We start from the raw sequence: 16,400 nt of genomic DNA, 5'->3' as shown, positions 1-16,400 counted from the left end.
ACCTTTCCCCATCTAAAACCTCTACACTCAGATGCTCTCAGTTCCTACCCTCACATCCTCCTCCCGCATCAATCTTCTTGATTTCTTTGGCGAAATGTTTCATAGTCCCTGTTTTTCTGATCTGAGAGTACTGCAGCTACTGTGAGCAGAGAACAGAGGATTTTCTGATGACCCAAAGGGCTGCGAAAAGAACGCTCATCCAACCATGCTGTTACACACAGCCCCTGACCACTGCACTGAGGTGGGGCAAAAGCAGCAAGAAATAAAACAGGCAGGGAGACAATGAGGTGGGGTATGGTTTGAAGAAGCCACAAATGGCTTTCCAGTATAAAAAGGATGTAATGGCCAGTGGCAGCACGTTATGCAGCTAGCAGATAATAGTCAGGGCTATAACAGCTCAAAGATTTCAGATAAACCAGCAGGCAGTAAATTGTGGATGCTCCTGACTTAGTTTTGACATGTAAAATGAAAACAACATTAGCATTACTAGATAGAAAGGGGAACGTTTCACTCACTTTCACTATAGTCTCATATTCCATTTCTACTTCTGTTTTTCCTCTACTTCTTGTTCTTCTATGCTCTTTAAAACAAAACCAAGGATCATTTCAATTTGATGTGATTAACAATTACTCTAAGCTGACATGACATAATTCTGTGCATTACAGTAAAACAACATCTCTTTCATCTATGCACTTAATGAAAAACAAAATATTACTTCATGCTTCTGTGTGCTGGCTCATTAATATTTGACTAGGAACACGTTAGAGAAACCAGTCTATTTATCACAACCTGTCGCTCCATACTAAATGAGGACTGTGTTATGTGGGAGATCTGGGTTCAGTTGAAGTTGCAGCTTACGCACATCGCAAGAAGTGTTGTTTTTCTGGCAGGGGGGACGCAGCATGTATCTCAAGGAAAAAATGAGCATCAGCCATGCCACCTGAAGCGTGCGCTTGAAGAAATACCTCCGGCCATTGCAGTCAAAAGGCCTTAATACTGCAATCATGCCTAATGCCATGAACTCAGTGTGGTTGGGATGGGAAACCTTGCAGGACAGGAGTGGTGCTGCTCTTTGACCAGACAGCTTATTCCCTCTGAGTCAGCCTCGCACAAGCGCCTGAGCAGGATGAGGGACGGGACGTGCTGCTGTTGGAGATGTTACCGTCCGCTCGCTTTCATCCCGAGTTGGTGTTTCTCTCTGAAGCTGAAACTTCTGTTTGACAGTTCAAAAGAGCGGCGGGATTTCCAGATTGTCCCGTCAACCTGGAATACCTGCCGTGCTGCAGGCAGCTATGCGCTGCTCGAGCTGACTCCCGGGACAGCTGTGGTCCCTTGCGCACCACTCCGAGCAGCCTGAACCAGACTCTCTCTTGAAGAGGTCTAAGGTCTGGATCAGAGAAGTCCTGAAGGTAATCCAGAAGCAACCAAAAAGACTCAGGTGTTTTAGTTTCTGCAGTTACTAGAAGACAGCTATAAAGTTAAAGCCGGAAACTGAAATAAGGGTGATATTTTGGTTCTAAGTGCAGCCTTTAAACAGCATTGCCAGGCCATTTTAAAGGGAGTGCAGTATGTTTCATTCTATGTTAAGTTATTGTGGTAACTGTCTTGTTTTACTCAAAAATGAGTGTTATCTCAGTATTAAGTGATTTACTGCTTTATATGGATAGTAATTGCGTGAGTATATTGCTAAACTTGGTCCTGTTTGTAGAAGTGAAATCACAGCTCTTTTATGATACAGTTGGTACCACTAAAATCTTGACACTTCCCACATCATGTACTTTATACTCCATCATGTATTCAGCACAGTATTGTATTTACATTGCCCAGGAGCCAGAGCTGTAAAGGCATCCCATGTAACATGGTGATACTGGCTGAGAGTTAGCCCTGGAATAATGGCATGCAAGTTCATTGAGGTAAACTGTATTTTGTCTTAGCTGTCAGGTTTGTTACAAATCAAATTGAAACTTGAAACCTTCAAAAAAGAAATAGAAACAAACAATAGGAGAAAATTGCATTTTCTTGTTTAATATTCAAAGATTACATAGCTTAATAACTGGAGAAGTACTTTTAAAGATTTTCACAAAACATTTCCTCGCAAAGCATTTTTTTAAACTGAATATACTTATTGAGTCACTTCCCTGGAAATGGGTGAAGCAGCAGAACAATACGTTTGAGCACTATGTCCTTGTTTTACTTTCATGCAGATTCAGAAATGCCTTATAATTTGAGTCACAATGGTAGGCAAAAATATTACAATTACCTAATAATGTGGCTGGATTTGATTGAAATTCTATGTAAGGGAACTTATGCCACCTTCTTATGTTGCATTGCAACAAATGAATGAAATGATTTTTGTTTTTGATTTTGTCCTTGAACCCTTTCTCACCTTGGTACCAGTGGGCTGTAAATCTGGTGCATTAACACCGACACAAATGGTGTTATAAGACACATGTTGGGTATAAGATGGTCAGGAAATGGGTGCCAGTGATTGTGGCAGCTTGCACCACTTGGACATGCAAAATGCATCTAAAATATTAGCTGAGGAAGCAGAAGGTGACAGTTTGTAGCAGAAAAAAATGTAGCAGCAAGAAGGTCAAATGTCAAGTGAAAAAAGAAAGCTACTTTGTTTTGCATAGTTCTTAGCACTTCTCCTGATGCACTCCGTTTTTCCGTCCCTTTGATCTATATACTTCACTGGTTTTGTGCTCCCACTGACAGACAAATCAGATAAAGTGCCTTACTTAAAATTGACAATTTTTACAAAATTACATGTATGTTTGCAGCACACAAACATTTTGTTACCGTGGATGCTGGCCTAGTTACTTCAATGAGTCTTGTAACTACTGAAAGCAGGTTAAGATTTGATTAGAAATTCCCTTAAAATCGGTCTTGAAAAACACTACTAAGCATCCTCTTGCTAAATTCCTTGGTTTGTGCAACATTATTACTTTGCCTTACTTTTGGCACTGTTTTTAGCCAGCCTCCCTGTTAAAGTACGCGTCTGGGGTTGTAAAAATGTGGGTCTACTTTGCATGCAGGTATGTATGGGCTGGTGCTCAAACGCCAGGAGCTGGTGTGCAAAGTAGGCAGGGCATTTGCAAATGTGCAGGTTTTACCTACCTGGAGGATGAACATCGGGCTCAAAGTAAGTCAACATGTCAAAAAAAAACAAACAAAAAAAGCAACATCCAAAAATGATAACAAACCAACTCTACTTAATCCAACTGAGGATTTTGCCTTTGGTCATTTATCAAAACACAGTCCACTGAAAGAAACAGAGATATCTGGATAGCATGAATTCCACAGGGATAGGAAATTTTAAAGATACAACTATTTAGCTGTAGAGTACATACCACTCCAACCCTATATTGTTTATAGAGCTTTTAACAATATAGTCTGTGCACTTGCACCATTGGGATACTCCCGATCCAAATGACGCTAGTGTACCAGACGTATATTATATATTTACCACAGGGGTGCTCACTAGTTTTGGAGCTCCAAATGTCTTGCAGCATAAGAAAGTGAAGAGAGAAACACAGGGATTAAAACAAACCAACTTTCAAGATCTTTTCTATTCTGATGGTCATGACTGTAGTTGTCGTAATTAACTGGTCTTTAAAATCCCCAAGCAAATTCTTGATTCTAGTGTGAGAATTGTATTTCTGTATGTACAGACACGGAATTAAGCAGCTTTTTGTGAAATCTCTATTGCACAGATAATACAACACAGAAAAGACGTATATTTTCCCAAGTCATCATTAAGCAGCCAAATATCTATTGCTTTCATTAGTGCTGAGACTCCATTTTAGAGAAGACACACATGGGAACTAGACTGTGGAAGAACACTAATGACAGGGTGATGTGTTCAAACACCATCTGCTATTCAAAGTCAATTCCAATGCTGGTTTCCTAGCAGTTTTCTGGAGACACCAGACGTCACAAAGTCCAGAAATCAGTCCTGTGCAAGTTTAACCTTTTAAAATACTGAAGCTGAATATATTCTGGATTACCTGATGATCCTGAATGTATCCTCACTTGTGCAAAGGGCCACGGAAAAGGCTGCATTTTATATTTCCAGTTTCTGGGCTGCTGTGAAGAGCTGTGCTGTGTTTTCATTCATGGTGACATTACTACAAAGAACTACTGCCACGATTACTCCAGATTAATATTCTTGCTAACACACAGAAATGTGGCACAGAACCTGGTTATTCGCTACAATAAACCATGCTGACCTAAGACCTCCAGTCAAATGTTGTTAATATGACTGTATCCTTTACATCTTTTATGTACCTTTAAAACTACAATGAAGGAAAGTGTACTGTGTCAGGGAAAAGAGAAAGGGGATACTGCTTATTGACAAGAGCTGCCTCGCAGCACATCATGTAGTTCTCTTAATAATTCACACCTCTCTCAGTTATTCAGTAACTTACACATGGTGCTGTTGGCTTTGCCTTTGGCAGACACTTTAGAGTGTTTTCTGGGACCACAGCAGCACAAAATCACCATGTTAAAGAAGAACAGATTTTAGGAAACACTATGAGGGGCAATGGAAAAGTTTCAAGAAATAGTACAACCCGAGTGATTTTTAGAAATGAAACATTCATGCCTAACTCCGTTTCCACACTATACTGCTCTTATCAAAGGTTCAGCTGCCCACAGGAGACTTCTTCACCAGCGGCAACTAGAGGGACATATTTCTGCTGAAACGCTGACCAGCTAATTAAGCAGCAAGCAGAGCTGACTGGCCACTCAACTGGGGGAAAAAACCCAAGCCACCTGGAAAACAACACATACTGTCCATTATTTCATCAAAAGACCACAGAAAAGCATCTTGGCCTTCATGGAGGAAGCTCTGGCCTAAATGACTAAGCCATGACTCCTTTTCAACATTTGTTTCCAGCTGCGTCGTGTGTTGTAGAGTTCATCTTCAAAATAACGTGCCAGATGTGTTTTACATGAGTGTTCTGTAGACAGGTATCTACACACAGAATACTGAATTGCAAAGCCAAGCAAAAAAGGAAGAGGAAGGGTAGAGGTCATGCTTGCCCATGGGTGTCATCTGCAGCAAGGTTGGACAAACAGACACTTAGGACAAAATCTGTCTCATGGCAACACAAAAACAGTACAAAAAACATTTAAGGCAAGCAACCTGGAGTTATATTTTGAAAGTTGTGAAATCTTATTATATTCTTTCTCAGATCAGAAAAGATCCTCCCTGTCCCTATCACAAAGAGAATGCACATGTAGATTTGATTATTAATTGGTCCGAGACTGACTGTGAAGTAGACAGATGGAGGAGGAAATTCAGGAGGAAGAGAATGGTCCTGGCTTTGATCTCACTTGGTGAAACAGTAAAACCGATTCTGATTAATTCTACTCTGTGCCAGTGAAAATCACTGATTTAACGACAATGTGAGTAAAAGCAATCACTACACAATTTCACACAATCCAACCACAGCAAGAGTAGTCTTCATATGCACTCTTATTTCTCGCCTTGGGCAAGAAAAATGCATTTCTATTCTTGCTTCCTACTGATTACTTCCGTTATAACCTTCTAAAATATCAACTAGTGCTATAAAACAGCTCCAAAGATTAAGTCAGAATATATATTTTTCATCTCTAAAAGAAAAGCCCCAACCCGAGCCAAACCCCAATACAAGCTCCAGGCAGAGGATCACTGAAGTTCTGTAGGTACAAAACATACCTATCATGTTTGTTGTATGTAGAATAACATTAACTTGCTTGCAAGCCACATGAAAATCAAGCAAATGGAATTTATTTATCAGAAACATACTTCCATTAATATAACAAATGACCATTAGACACAAAAAGTCCAGTTAGGGACTCTGTTATCCTCTGGTCAAGCACGAACAGTTAATACACTGTGGTAATGAGGCCAACAAAATTGCATGAATTTCTCACTTAAATTGAAAGTCTCAAAGACTTACTCATTTAGGCCATGGGCTTGCTCCACTGGAGTCAATCTGAATTTTGCTATTGATATCAGCCAGAGTACACAAAAAGCTTGCTTCACAGCTGAGAGGTAGTCAGGCAAGCCCTGTGAATCAACTACTTATCACAAAGAAGCAAAAATCACTTTAAAAATGGAAAGGATGCTAAGGGAGTCAGTACTGCTATAGCTAATCCAGAACAGCAGGTCAGTGAGGGATTATTTTAGGGTTCATCAGCAGTTATGAAAGAATCCATTCCAATCTGGTCAGTTAAAGAGAACGAAAGAATGAAAGAGAGTTTGATTACCTGTGGGAGTGTGCTAAGCAAATAAAGCAACTATAGAAATACATTGTCTTTTTACTAGGCAGAGTGAATTTTTGTTATTACTCAGTAAGCACTAAAATAAGTGCAGTCATGAGTTGACATGGCCACCGAGAGCTTTAGCAACTACTCACTTTTTTAACAACTAAAATGAAGCCTTTTTAGCTGTTCTATATGGGTCCCATTAGTGTAAAGCTGGATTCTTGTCTGAGTACCAAGACTCCTATACAAAAAACAATCAGTGTTCACAAAACCTGTTGTACAAGAGTACAAAGCTGTCAAAGACTTTGTGCAAGAACCTGCATTACCAAGGACACCTCTTCTCTCATACTTTGTCTAGATCACCCATTCAAAATATTCCTTTGATACAGATTAAGCATCTCAAAATTTCATGTTAAGCAATTCTGAATGTTCATTCATCCTTCAAAACTCAAGTGTTATAAAGATGTATATACGTGTATATGTGTAAGAACGTAACAAGAACAGGGAAGGACCTCTGTTCTCTGCGTTGAACCAAAAAACTAAGAGAAATCAGCTTAGCTCCATCTTAAAAATAGCTTTCTGTCTGCACAATGCATAATTTTGAAATAAGGTATACAGTACCTAAAACTGGAACTACTTGTCCGATGCCTAGTTAAGCATCAGCTAACCTAGTTATTTCTGTAAGAACGCAGCCTGCAGCAATATTCTGTGATGGCTCCGTCTTCCCTCTGTCCTTATAGTAAACAGGTCAAAGAGAGTAAAACCCAAAAGCTTTTCACTGAAACATACTTGCTGCCCCAATTTAGCAAGTGCACCATATTATTTGCTTGTTTTATAGTGTAAAGTGTTCATACATGGACTCTGTAAGTAAGATATTTTCAGGGGATGTAAAAGACCAACTTATCTGATCTTGACGGTGAGACAGAAATTGCTTATCCATAAATGTCACTCAAATTTGGAAGATTGCAAATGAAAAAAAAATCTTCTCCTATCCCAAAATGTCATTCTAAATCACACCAGTACATATCCAAAGTGATACCAATAACAGCTCTGAAATGATTACGAGCAAATACCAGTGAAATTGAGATAAGCATCAGGGAAATGGACATCTCATTGATTCAGTGCTCCCTACAAATGAAATAGTTTAGTCGTCTTATCTGACAAACTGATTTCCTTTGCAACTTTCCACAAGTCATTTCACTGCTAAGGTCTCAACTCTCCCATCTGCAAAAGTGTATGAAATATACGTTATTAGTTCTAATTTTAATACTACTAGAATCTGAAAGCAGTAGCATAGTCCTGTCTTACAGAGCTAATGTGATACCTTAGACAATTCAGGTCTTTCTCTCTGTTAAATATAGCAGATTGCACAGCTTTCCCCACAGTAAAAGGAGATTTATTTCCTAAGAATGTTCAAAATCCAAATCCGTTTCCTAATGAAATGTCAGATAAAAGGATCTTTTACACAAATACCGCATCAAGAAAATGTCATCTCGCAAAATTTCATTAAACATTAAATGATTGTGAAATAAGCAAACAAAAATATTATTTTGTTGACAAATTGTTATTATTTCCATTTACTTCCTAAGATGTAATACATATGCCAATTAGTTCTTTGAATGAGTCAATGGGGGAAGTCCCTTCTGTCCCAATGCTCCGTACTCTTCGTTAAGCTCATTAGTTTGTGTCTAAGAACAGATTTTCAGCTTCAATCTTTTCTGAAACCAGAGTTTGCCTCAGACAGATAATGTAGCTGCTGCTGATAAACTCAAGATGCCTTAATGTCAATTTGCTCAACGGAGAATCTTGCTTATTTGGAACTAATTTAGTACAGCAGTACCTGTTTAAAATCAATTCACAGCAGACTATTTCCTATTTATTGCTAATTAAAATCATGGAGTTCCTGTTCCAAATGGCATATAACCCTGAAAAATTAGCTACAAACCCGGTGTGTTATTGACTCAACTGGTGGACTATGTCTAGACTTACCACCTAATTCTGAGGTTCATAAAAACAACAACTGCAAGCAATGACAAAATGGCCAAACTGAAGTCAGGTGACGAGGGAAAAGTAGGAGCCACTGGCTGACATTTGTCTTCTCAACATCACGAAGTGCGGAACGGTTTAACCCTGGTTCTCATCTCCTGCCCGGGGCACCAAGAGCGCAATAGGTTGGAACTGTTTCTTGGCACATTAAATCTGGGGAACCACCCAGCTTTTCTGTCTCAATTCCAGCCCTTTCCGGCCTTGAAGAGAATAATACTCGAGTTGTACGCCAAGGAGATATCTGCAGGTGGCATCTGGGTTTGACCTTACCCACCCACACTTTTGTTGTCGGGTTTATACAATAATATTTTCAACTGATAGTGCTGGGTGGATATAGGGCAATTCTTTCACTTCTGGAACACAGTGAAGTCAGGAAAGGACACAAGCATAGGAAGAGCTGAGAAAAATGGGTATTTTAGAGTGGTACTGAATTAAGGAAGATTCCACCCACTGTTCCTGAGCGTTCCTGTTGCTGAGATTTGAGTCCCTCTCTGGCCAGCAGAGTTACTGGGAAAGCATTTCATACTGGGCCAGAAAAAAATGCTCTACCACGATGCCAAACTTGCAGAGGACAAGGAGAAGGGCACTGCAATCCATGTCTCTTTTCACTAATCCCCATAAACTGAAAGACGATGCAATTACAGGAAGAATGTGCATTATTTTGGCTTCCTAGTGAATCAACCCTTCTACTTCTCCAAAAATCTTTACCCCATCCTCACAGCAAAAGTCTAAAATCTGCTTAGGCTCATCTTAGGGCGATCTAATCAATCACAGCATCCTGAACTGAATTTCCACCAAGAAGTTTAAGATCCTATGCTAAGAGTGATGTACAAATGTGAAAAAAAACCTCTAGGAAGCAACCCTGCAGATTTCTGAACAGAAATGTCTTCAGAGCTTTGGCAAATCAGGTGCCAGCAAATGTCTCTTTATTTGTACCAAGTTCAGCAACAAAGGAACACTCCTCTAAAGCTTTTATTTTATGTGCCCAGATAAGCTGGTTGTCTGAGCACCGTACACGCGGGTGAATTGAGAGTTTAAACTCTCAGTAAATGTTATGAAAGGTAACTTAAACAACTGTCAGTCTGGAAGATGCCTAATTCTCAGAAGCGACAGTGATGCTTGTTTTAGAGCAATCCCATTCAGAACCAATTGTAAGAAGATCCAGACCAAAACTGTAACAACTGTGGGCCAGCAGGTAAAATTCTCAAAGCAGAAATAAATGGAAGAACTCTTTATTCACCAGGCTAAACAGACAGGTGATGAGGGAAAGCTACTACATTTTACAATGTTGCATTGAGTCTTACAAGACTTCAAAGGCAAATGCAAAAATCTCAATGCTCTATAAAACCAGGCCTGAAAATTCACAGCTTCAGAAGAACCTAGATTTTAAAAGTGTTTAATTTTGTTAACTAGCATTTTCTTTGACACCCTAAAAATACTTATTCAAAAAGCTATCCTGGTCTGCCTCTTTTAATTTCTTAGTTGTTGAATTTTTTTTAAGAGTGCTTGAAGATATTAATCACATTGCAAAAAATAAAATAGGCGTGTAATTAATAATCATACTGAATGTATATTCACTAGATTTAACAAAAAAGAAGTATTTCAAATTGTCTTTCACAATACAAGTATTTACTTCAAATATTTATATGCTTCATCTGTTTGAAAACTCCATTTAGGAAGTAACTGGGGCAGGGATCTTTGTGAGAGGCTGATGCAGAACTGAACACTTCAGGGTGTCTGTTCCTGCTTGGAGCTATTGCAAATCCATGAACGCTACCACTGCTCAAAGAGATGGGGTCCTACTCTAGCTGCAAAACATAAGGAGGCTAAAGCAAGCTTGTAATATTTTAAATTTATTCAAACTTCACTCCCCCCGCCTCCCCGCCGAAGGATGGCTTCAATTCAAATTTATCCATAAGGATAAATTAAATTGGTGAAGCTAAAGCGGATAGTATCGCTAGCAATCCTGCTTTCTCTCCTGAAGATTACGCCATTCTTGCAGGCATGGCTGAGCAAATTCTGTATCTGCTTGCTAGTTGCTCTTGCTTAAATTAATTAAGTGCATTAATGTAATCTGCTGCCAACTGGAATTTACATTAACAGGCAGGATCACAACTAAGGAAGAAAGTTGGGGGTTACATAACCCCCTTGGCCAACGGCAGGGAGAAAGCTCAGGTTGAACGCAGCTGATACAGTTCTCCAAGTGACCAAAGAATGAGAACCTACACATTGCCTGTCAAGTCTGATTAAACAATCATGGTTTTGGTTCCCTTCAACATCATTGAGCAGTTCAATGTGCCTGGCAAGCCAAAAAAGCCAGCAGTGCCGAGACTTTATGAAAGGGAGTTGTAAGTGCCAGCGGGCAATTCCCTCCCCTGGGACAGGTCTGGGCTGGGCCAGGACAAGGGCTGCACTCCCAGCCACTGAGGGAATTCTGAAGGACTGGGAAGCGATATGAATGCAAGCAGATATCTGCAATAGCACTTATTTTCTGTGCATTTCTTATCAAATAATACAATAAAATTAATAACAATAACGTGAATAGGAATACCAAGGCATGTGTTGATATTTAGATGATGAAATGTACCTCTGGTGTTCAGAGGACTAAACAGTTTCTGTACTTTGAAAGGTTGAAACACTCCATTTATCTTTGTCTTGTTTTCTGACAAAACTTATTTACTGTATGTCAGGGGAGAAACCTAATTTCTAAGGACATTTTCCAATTAACTTTCTTAATTAAAAGGTTAGACTCGATTGGTTTGTAAACAGTATTATTTAAAAGCACAAAATACTAAGATTCTGGGAAACAGTACTATCAGAAATGATCCCAATTGTCAATCTCCGGGTGTTACAGAGGTTGTCTGGCATTATGAATGCCCGCTCATTTTTGCCTGATTTGTACACAATTTCATTTGCTCCACAAGTCTCTTATGTTATTAAGGAATTATTATTCTCTTTGGTTTCCGTCAGCGCTATAAGCAAGTGCTCACATGCAAGTATGCACTTTAAACTATTTGCTTTAATGAGTTTTATGTTTAAGTTCTGCTCTGAATACGAATCTGTAACAGGAGTCTCTGCAGAGATCCAACTTCATGAATTTGTGCTGGAATCCCGTAATACCCTGGGAAACGTGCTGCTGCGCTGATTCACACATCTGCCATTCAGACTGAGATCTTTACAAATCAATGTAAAGACTCTCAGTTTCAAGAGGGACCGTGATGTCAGCTTGGGTCCAATGAAAACCTTCATGAAGTTACTCTAAGTCTTTCAAGTTTGAAATTAATCCAGACTCATGGATAGGAACCTAGAGATCACCTTGGTATATCTGACTTGGTGATCAAATAGAAAAAGACTCATCCAACTGAATAGTTCACATATACCAGAGAAAGATTTCAATCCAATAAAGTGAAAAAAGAGGACTGCAAGCCACTTAAAAGCACTAAAATTACTTATTTCCCTAGTGCACTTATACCAAGTGAATATCCACACTCTATACGGATACAAGGATATTTCACATCTAAAAATAACTTAAGCTGTACACTGATGGCAAATCTATATATACCCAAGGCAGCCTGTAGCCGTAGGCCAATTCACAATACTTATGTAAAATGGAGAAAGAAAATAAGCTGAAAGCAAAAATCAGACATTATTCTTGTCACATATCCATTGTGAACATATGCAATGAGTTATTGGAAACTTTCTCTGACACACAGTAATTTAGATGAACATACTTGTTAACAGCTTCAGTACTAAACCAGATCATTTTCCCATATGTTGAAAAAATAATCTTCAGTGGACAATAATAATCTTAGGTTGTGAGAACATGTATTATATTTTCAACATATGATGTATTTCTCCTTTTGTAATGTCAGTCAGCTTTCAGCAAGACACATTCTTATCCTCAAACACAGGCAGGTGAGTCAACTGAAGGTAACACCACCTCTTACACCCTCACCTAAACACTGGCCTGAGATGTTCTTTATTGTGGGCAGATACAAACATATGGGTAACGCTGCTCACATCTGACCGTCTGGCAACAGCTTCACACAACTTCTAAGCAGCAGTTTTCTTTGCTTTACTACTAGAGAAACAGAAATAAATGTGGTTTGATGCACTTACTGCAAGTAGAGGAGTTTCTATGTTCCCATAAAATGCTTTCAGAAATAATAAAGTTGGAAACTCCAGTAGGGCCTCATCGTAACTGGAGAAACCAAATAACTGCGAATTTTGAAAACAATTAGTCCACAGTACGCGAACACACATTTTAAATTAGCCTGTTTGTGTGCAGACACCAGCGTTGTATTCTCATTTGGTAGTGGCGTTTCTGACCGCATGAGTCATAACGTGGAGAAGGGAGGCTGAGGAAACCTGATGGCTTCCACACTTCAGGGCGCTTCCTTTGTTCGACAAGAAAAATGCTGCTTCTGTTCAGGACAATATAAGAGTGAACTTCTTTGCATATGTTAAATCCATTTGGTAGATAGCACAGAACCTGGAAATCCATAAATCTGCCTTTCCCCTTTTTTGTTTTCCATACAAGGGAATCTCTGACTTCACTGTTAATGCAGTCAACTAGGAAAACTTGAGCAGACCACAAAACTCCGTAGTGGGATTAATGGTTTCAAACCAGGACTGGGAACCATCAGAACTGGATTCTAATTTTGCCATGTAGACATCTCACTCTGAAAGATGCTTAAGCCAAAGATTTCAAACACCCACACCTAAAGTAAAGCAGCAAAATACAAAGTTAACTGTGCACTCCAGGAGAGCCTTGATACACGAAAAATGCTGTACTGCGTTGGAAACAACACAGGAAAGTTTCATTATACATTGTTTTCCTTTTGGAATTTTCTATTCAATTTAGATTTCAGACCTACAGATTTAAAACTCGGCCAAATTTGTCCTGATAGTGTCATTTCAACTGAGCTACAAGTATCTTCTGTTTGCTGGGTTAAGCTTCAGAGACTTTTAAACACTGCTTGAAAAGCTAAGTTTCCACAAAAACACCCCTTAGATAATATCTAGAATCTCTCTTTTTAGCAGCAATTGACTGTAATGAACTATTTTCTCTTTTATTTCGTGTCTTCCGCCTCATTTATACCTAACCCTGAATTTCATTGAATCCTCAGTCATTCACTGAAATATAAGTATGCCTGTAGCAATTAAAGTAATCCCTGATTTGAAACTAAATGTAGCCATCACTGACAAAGAGCAGCCTACCAAACTGGTAGTAGCAACCGTGAGATTTCCCAGACTTCGGGATATTCCCTTCAAGTATTCTTGTGATGGCAGGCAACGCTCCTGTAGTCTCCGCTCAGTGGACCAATCCTGTTACCAAGGTCACCTTTGCAAAATCATATTTGCATCCAGCTGACGTTGATTCATGTTGCCAGATGGCGAAGGACAAAGCACAATCGCTCAACGCAACGTGTGACCTACTTACATGCCTAACAATCTGCTGTTTAATACTCTGGAAATGCATGGAGACTTTGATTAAAAATTTAATTTTGTTTCATAGTTAGCCCACATGTGGCATATACATTTTGCATACCAGATACATCTGTTCCAACAGGGTGGTAGCATGATGCTTCCGACTTCTTTCTAAAACAGGGCATCTGAATGCCTTTCATTTCCTTATTTACTAAAGGAATTCTTCAAAATAATTAGAAGCGATTGGTTTACACACAGACAACTAATGAAGAGCCAAACACTCTCATGCTGGCACCACATACATAACGACAACAGTAATATGTCAGCTTTAGAAAGGAAGAATGAAGATATGATACACACAAAAGTCATGTAGAGTTTCTAATAAAAAATACAGACGGTCATGGGGAGACTCTTTGTCTGTGCTTAAATAAAGATAAGTGGGACAACATAATGTCTGCCTTGACTACAATGTGGAGATATGCAAGAATACTAGAAGTGACATTTGGTCATTGTAGGTCAGATTCCCCAAATTGCTCAGGGCTTTAGGAATATAACATTAATAACTACCAGACTGAATGAGACCAAGGTTGACTAAGACCTGTGCTTTGCCTCTGCCCTTGGCCAGTACCAGGTGCTGTACAAAGGTACAAGAGCTTTAGAGCAGATGTAGGTAAAACAATTTCCACCTTCAAGATGGCCTTCCTGGTCGTGATCTCTAGTAGTGAAAGACTGACTTCAGTCCTGGAGTCCAAGTTTTAGTAAAGTTTTAGCTCTTTGCAAAGCACCATTCAACAAGAATTTTAACTCTGAAAATGTCATTTCCGAAGTGGTCTCCGATCCCATTTTCAATCTACTTAGCTTTGACAGACTTTTGAGGGCTTGGCACCTATGAATGAAGCCAAACTGTGAAGAGTCTTGAGCATTCAGCAGCTCCTGTTGTGAAAGTTCACAGCCAGACCCTCAGGAGAGTTTAGTGTGGTGCATGAAGCTTGGCACGTATACCTCAATAACTCTTTTAGATGAAAACAGAATGCTTTTAAAAACATAAACCCTCCAGGCTTTGAGACAGGAAAGCAGAAACCGTAATGACTGCAGAGAAACAAATCTAATGTTCTATCACAGATTAAGGAGGAGGTGACAGATGCAAGTTGGAAATCATCCCATCCCATATCAATGAAAGGAGCAGGGAAATACAAACTCAGGGAGAAGCAGTTATATCATCATAATGCAGACAGTGCTAATGAGGTGATTACAGATAACAGAGTAAATGAAAATAATTGGCAGGACATAGACTAAAATAAAACTTTATCAGTGAACTGAATAATTTATTATTGAACAAAGATGTGAAGAGTTACACTCATGATCTACCATTACATTAGCTGGAATTCTGAATTACTCCTGTTGAGTAGTACCTAAAAGTAGACCCTAAACCCGGCTCAATTACAGAAGGAACCATTCCCTGACGAGCTTCTCTCCAACTTGTAGGTCTTGTGAGCCTAATTTTGTCTAGCACCACAAGTACTTCCCCTGTCCCCATAGCTCTGCAAGGTTATCGTGCTAGCGGAACCACGGGACGGTGCATCAGGAACACTTTGACCCTGCTGAGCCCCTGGTGTTCGCCGCACTGCCAGACACGGTGTTGTTTTTCACCAAGAAGATCCCTGACCCTCTAAGACTTGAAAGACGCCTAGAAAAGACATTCCAGTCATGGATGAGAGATGACAAAGATATCTTGCAAAGCAAAACAAAGACGGAAATGTAACTATTGTTTTCTCTACATTTACGCTTTATAGAAAAGATTTACCCGGGAAAGTGCTGTGTCTTAAAATTCTGTTATTTGACACAAATTGAGTTTTGAGAGAGGAAAATAATGCACGCATACAGAATCCAAAAGAAGTAGCAAAAAAAATGGCATTTATGTCATTATTGAGGAAAGCACAAAAGTTCTGGAAAAAATACCGAGCATCCCTTTTTTAGATGAAAAATCAGAGAAAACCCTTCTTCCTTTTAAACCAGAGGAAGCCCAAAGCCTAAATTTAAGCCAAATTTTCATGTGTAAATTGGAACTTTTACTATCTATAGAACAATAACTTGTTTTACAAATACTTATTAAGTATTCATAGGAAGTCTAATATAATTATTATGATTAGTCTGTCATACAAAATGCAAGCATCTTTGTCCTGACCAGTATATCAGCCTCAGACTGTGGTAAAGCAGATCCTCATGGCACAGGTCTAGATCTTGTCACTATGTCCATCTGGTGGACCTGATTCCACAGCTTCTGTTCTGCATGAATCTTTTTATCCAGAATGCCTTCACTTGGAGGCACCAAATGCAAAGCAGAAAGCCTGTTCTAGACAGGGACCCTATTATAAATTTAAGGTTGTGTATTGCACTCAACCCACAGCAAAGCTCCCACAGCTTTGCAGAGTCAGAGACCTGCAGAAAGAACCAGGAGATGACCTGACCTTCATATAACAACAGTGCTATTTATAAGCATACTTTAATATTTTTCTATTTTGCTGGACACCAAATCTGATGATACTGCCTGGATAACACTTTACTGCATCTGATTAAAACTTTGAGCATCTGATGTCCATTAGGGCTGTGCAGTGAAAGCTCAGACTAAGTGACTTGAGCCAGGTCTCTCTCTGGGCTGCTTAGCAGAG

At 39.3% G+C, this 16,400-nt stretch overlaps 1 protein-coding gene across 2 annotated transcripts in view; it reads right to left on the bottom strand.

Moving 5' to 3' along the window:
- PLCB1 (phospholipase C beta 1) overlaps positions 1-16,400 on the bottom strand; it is a 367,047-nt gene that overhangs the window by 21,990 nt on the left and 328,657 nt on the right. The window contains exon 32 of one of the 2 annotated variants that reach the window (XM_065833461.2): positions 516-580. The exons of the other annotated variant lie outside the window; for it this stretch is intronic. Within the exon in view, the coding sequence (XP_065689533.1) occupies positions 542-580 (39 nt within the window). The 3' untranslated portion in view covers positions 516-541. The remainder of the gene's footprint in view (positions 1-515; positions 581-16,400) is intronic. 2 annotated transcript variants of the gene reach the window in all.

This window comes from Patagioenas fasciata, chromosome 3 (genome assembly GCF_037038585.1).
Source record: "Patagioenas fasciata isolate bPatFas1 chromosome 3, bPatFas1.hap1, whole genome shotgun sequence".
Lineage (NCBI taxonomy): Eukaryota > Metazoa > Chordata > Aves > Columbiformes > Columbidae > Patagioenas > Patagioenas fasciata.
The sequence above is the reverse complement of the archived record's forward strand: the minus strand, read 5'-3'. Positions and strand labels throughout refer to the sequence as shown.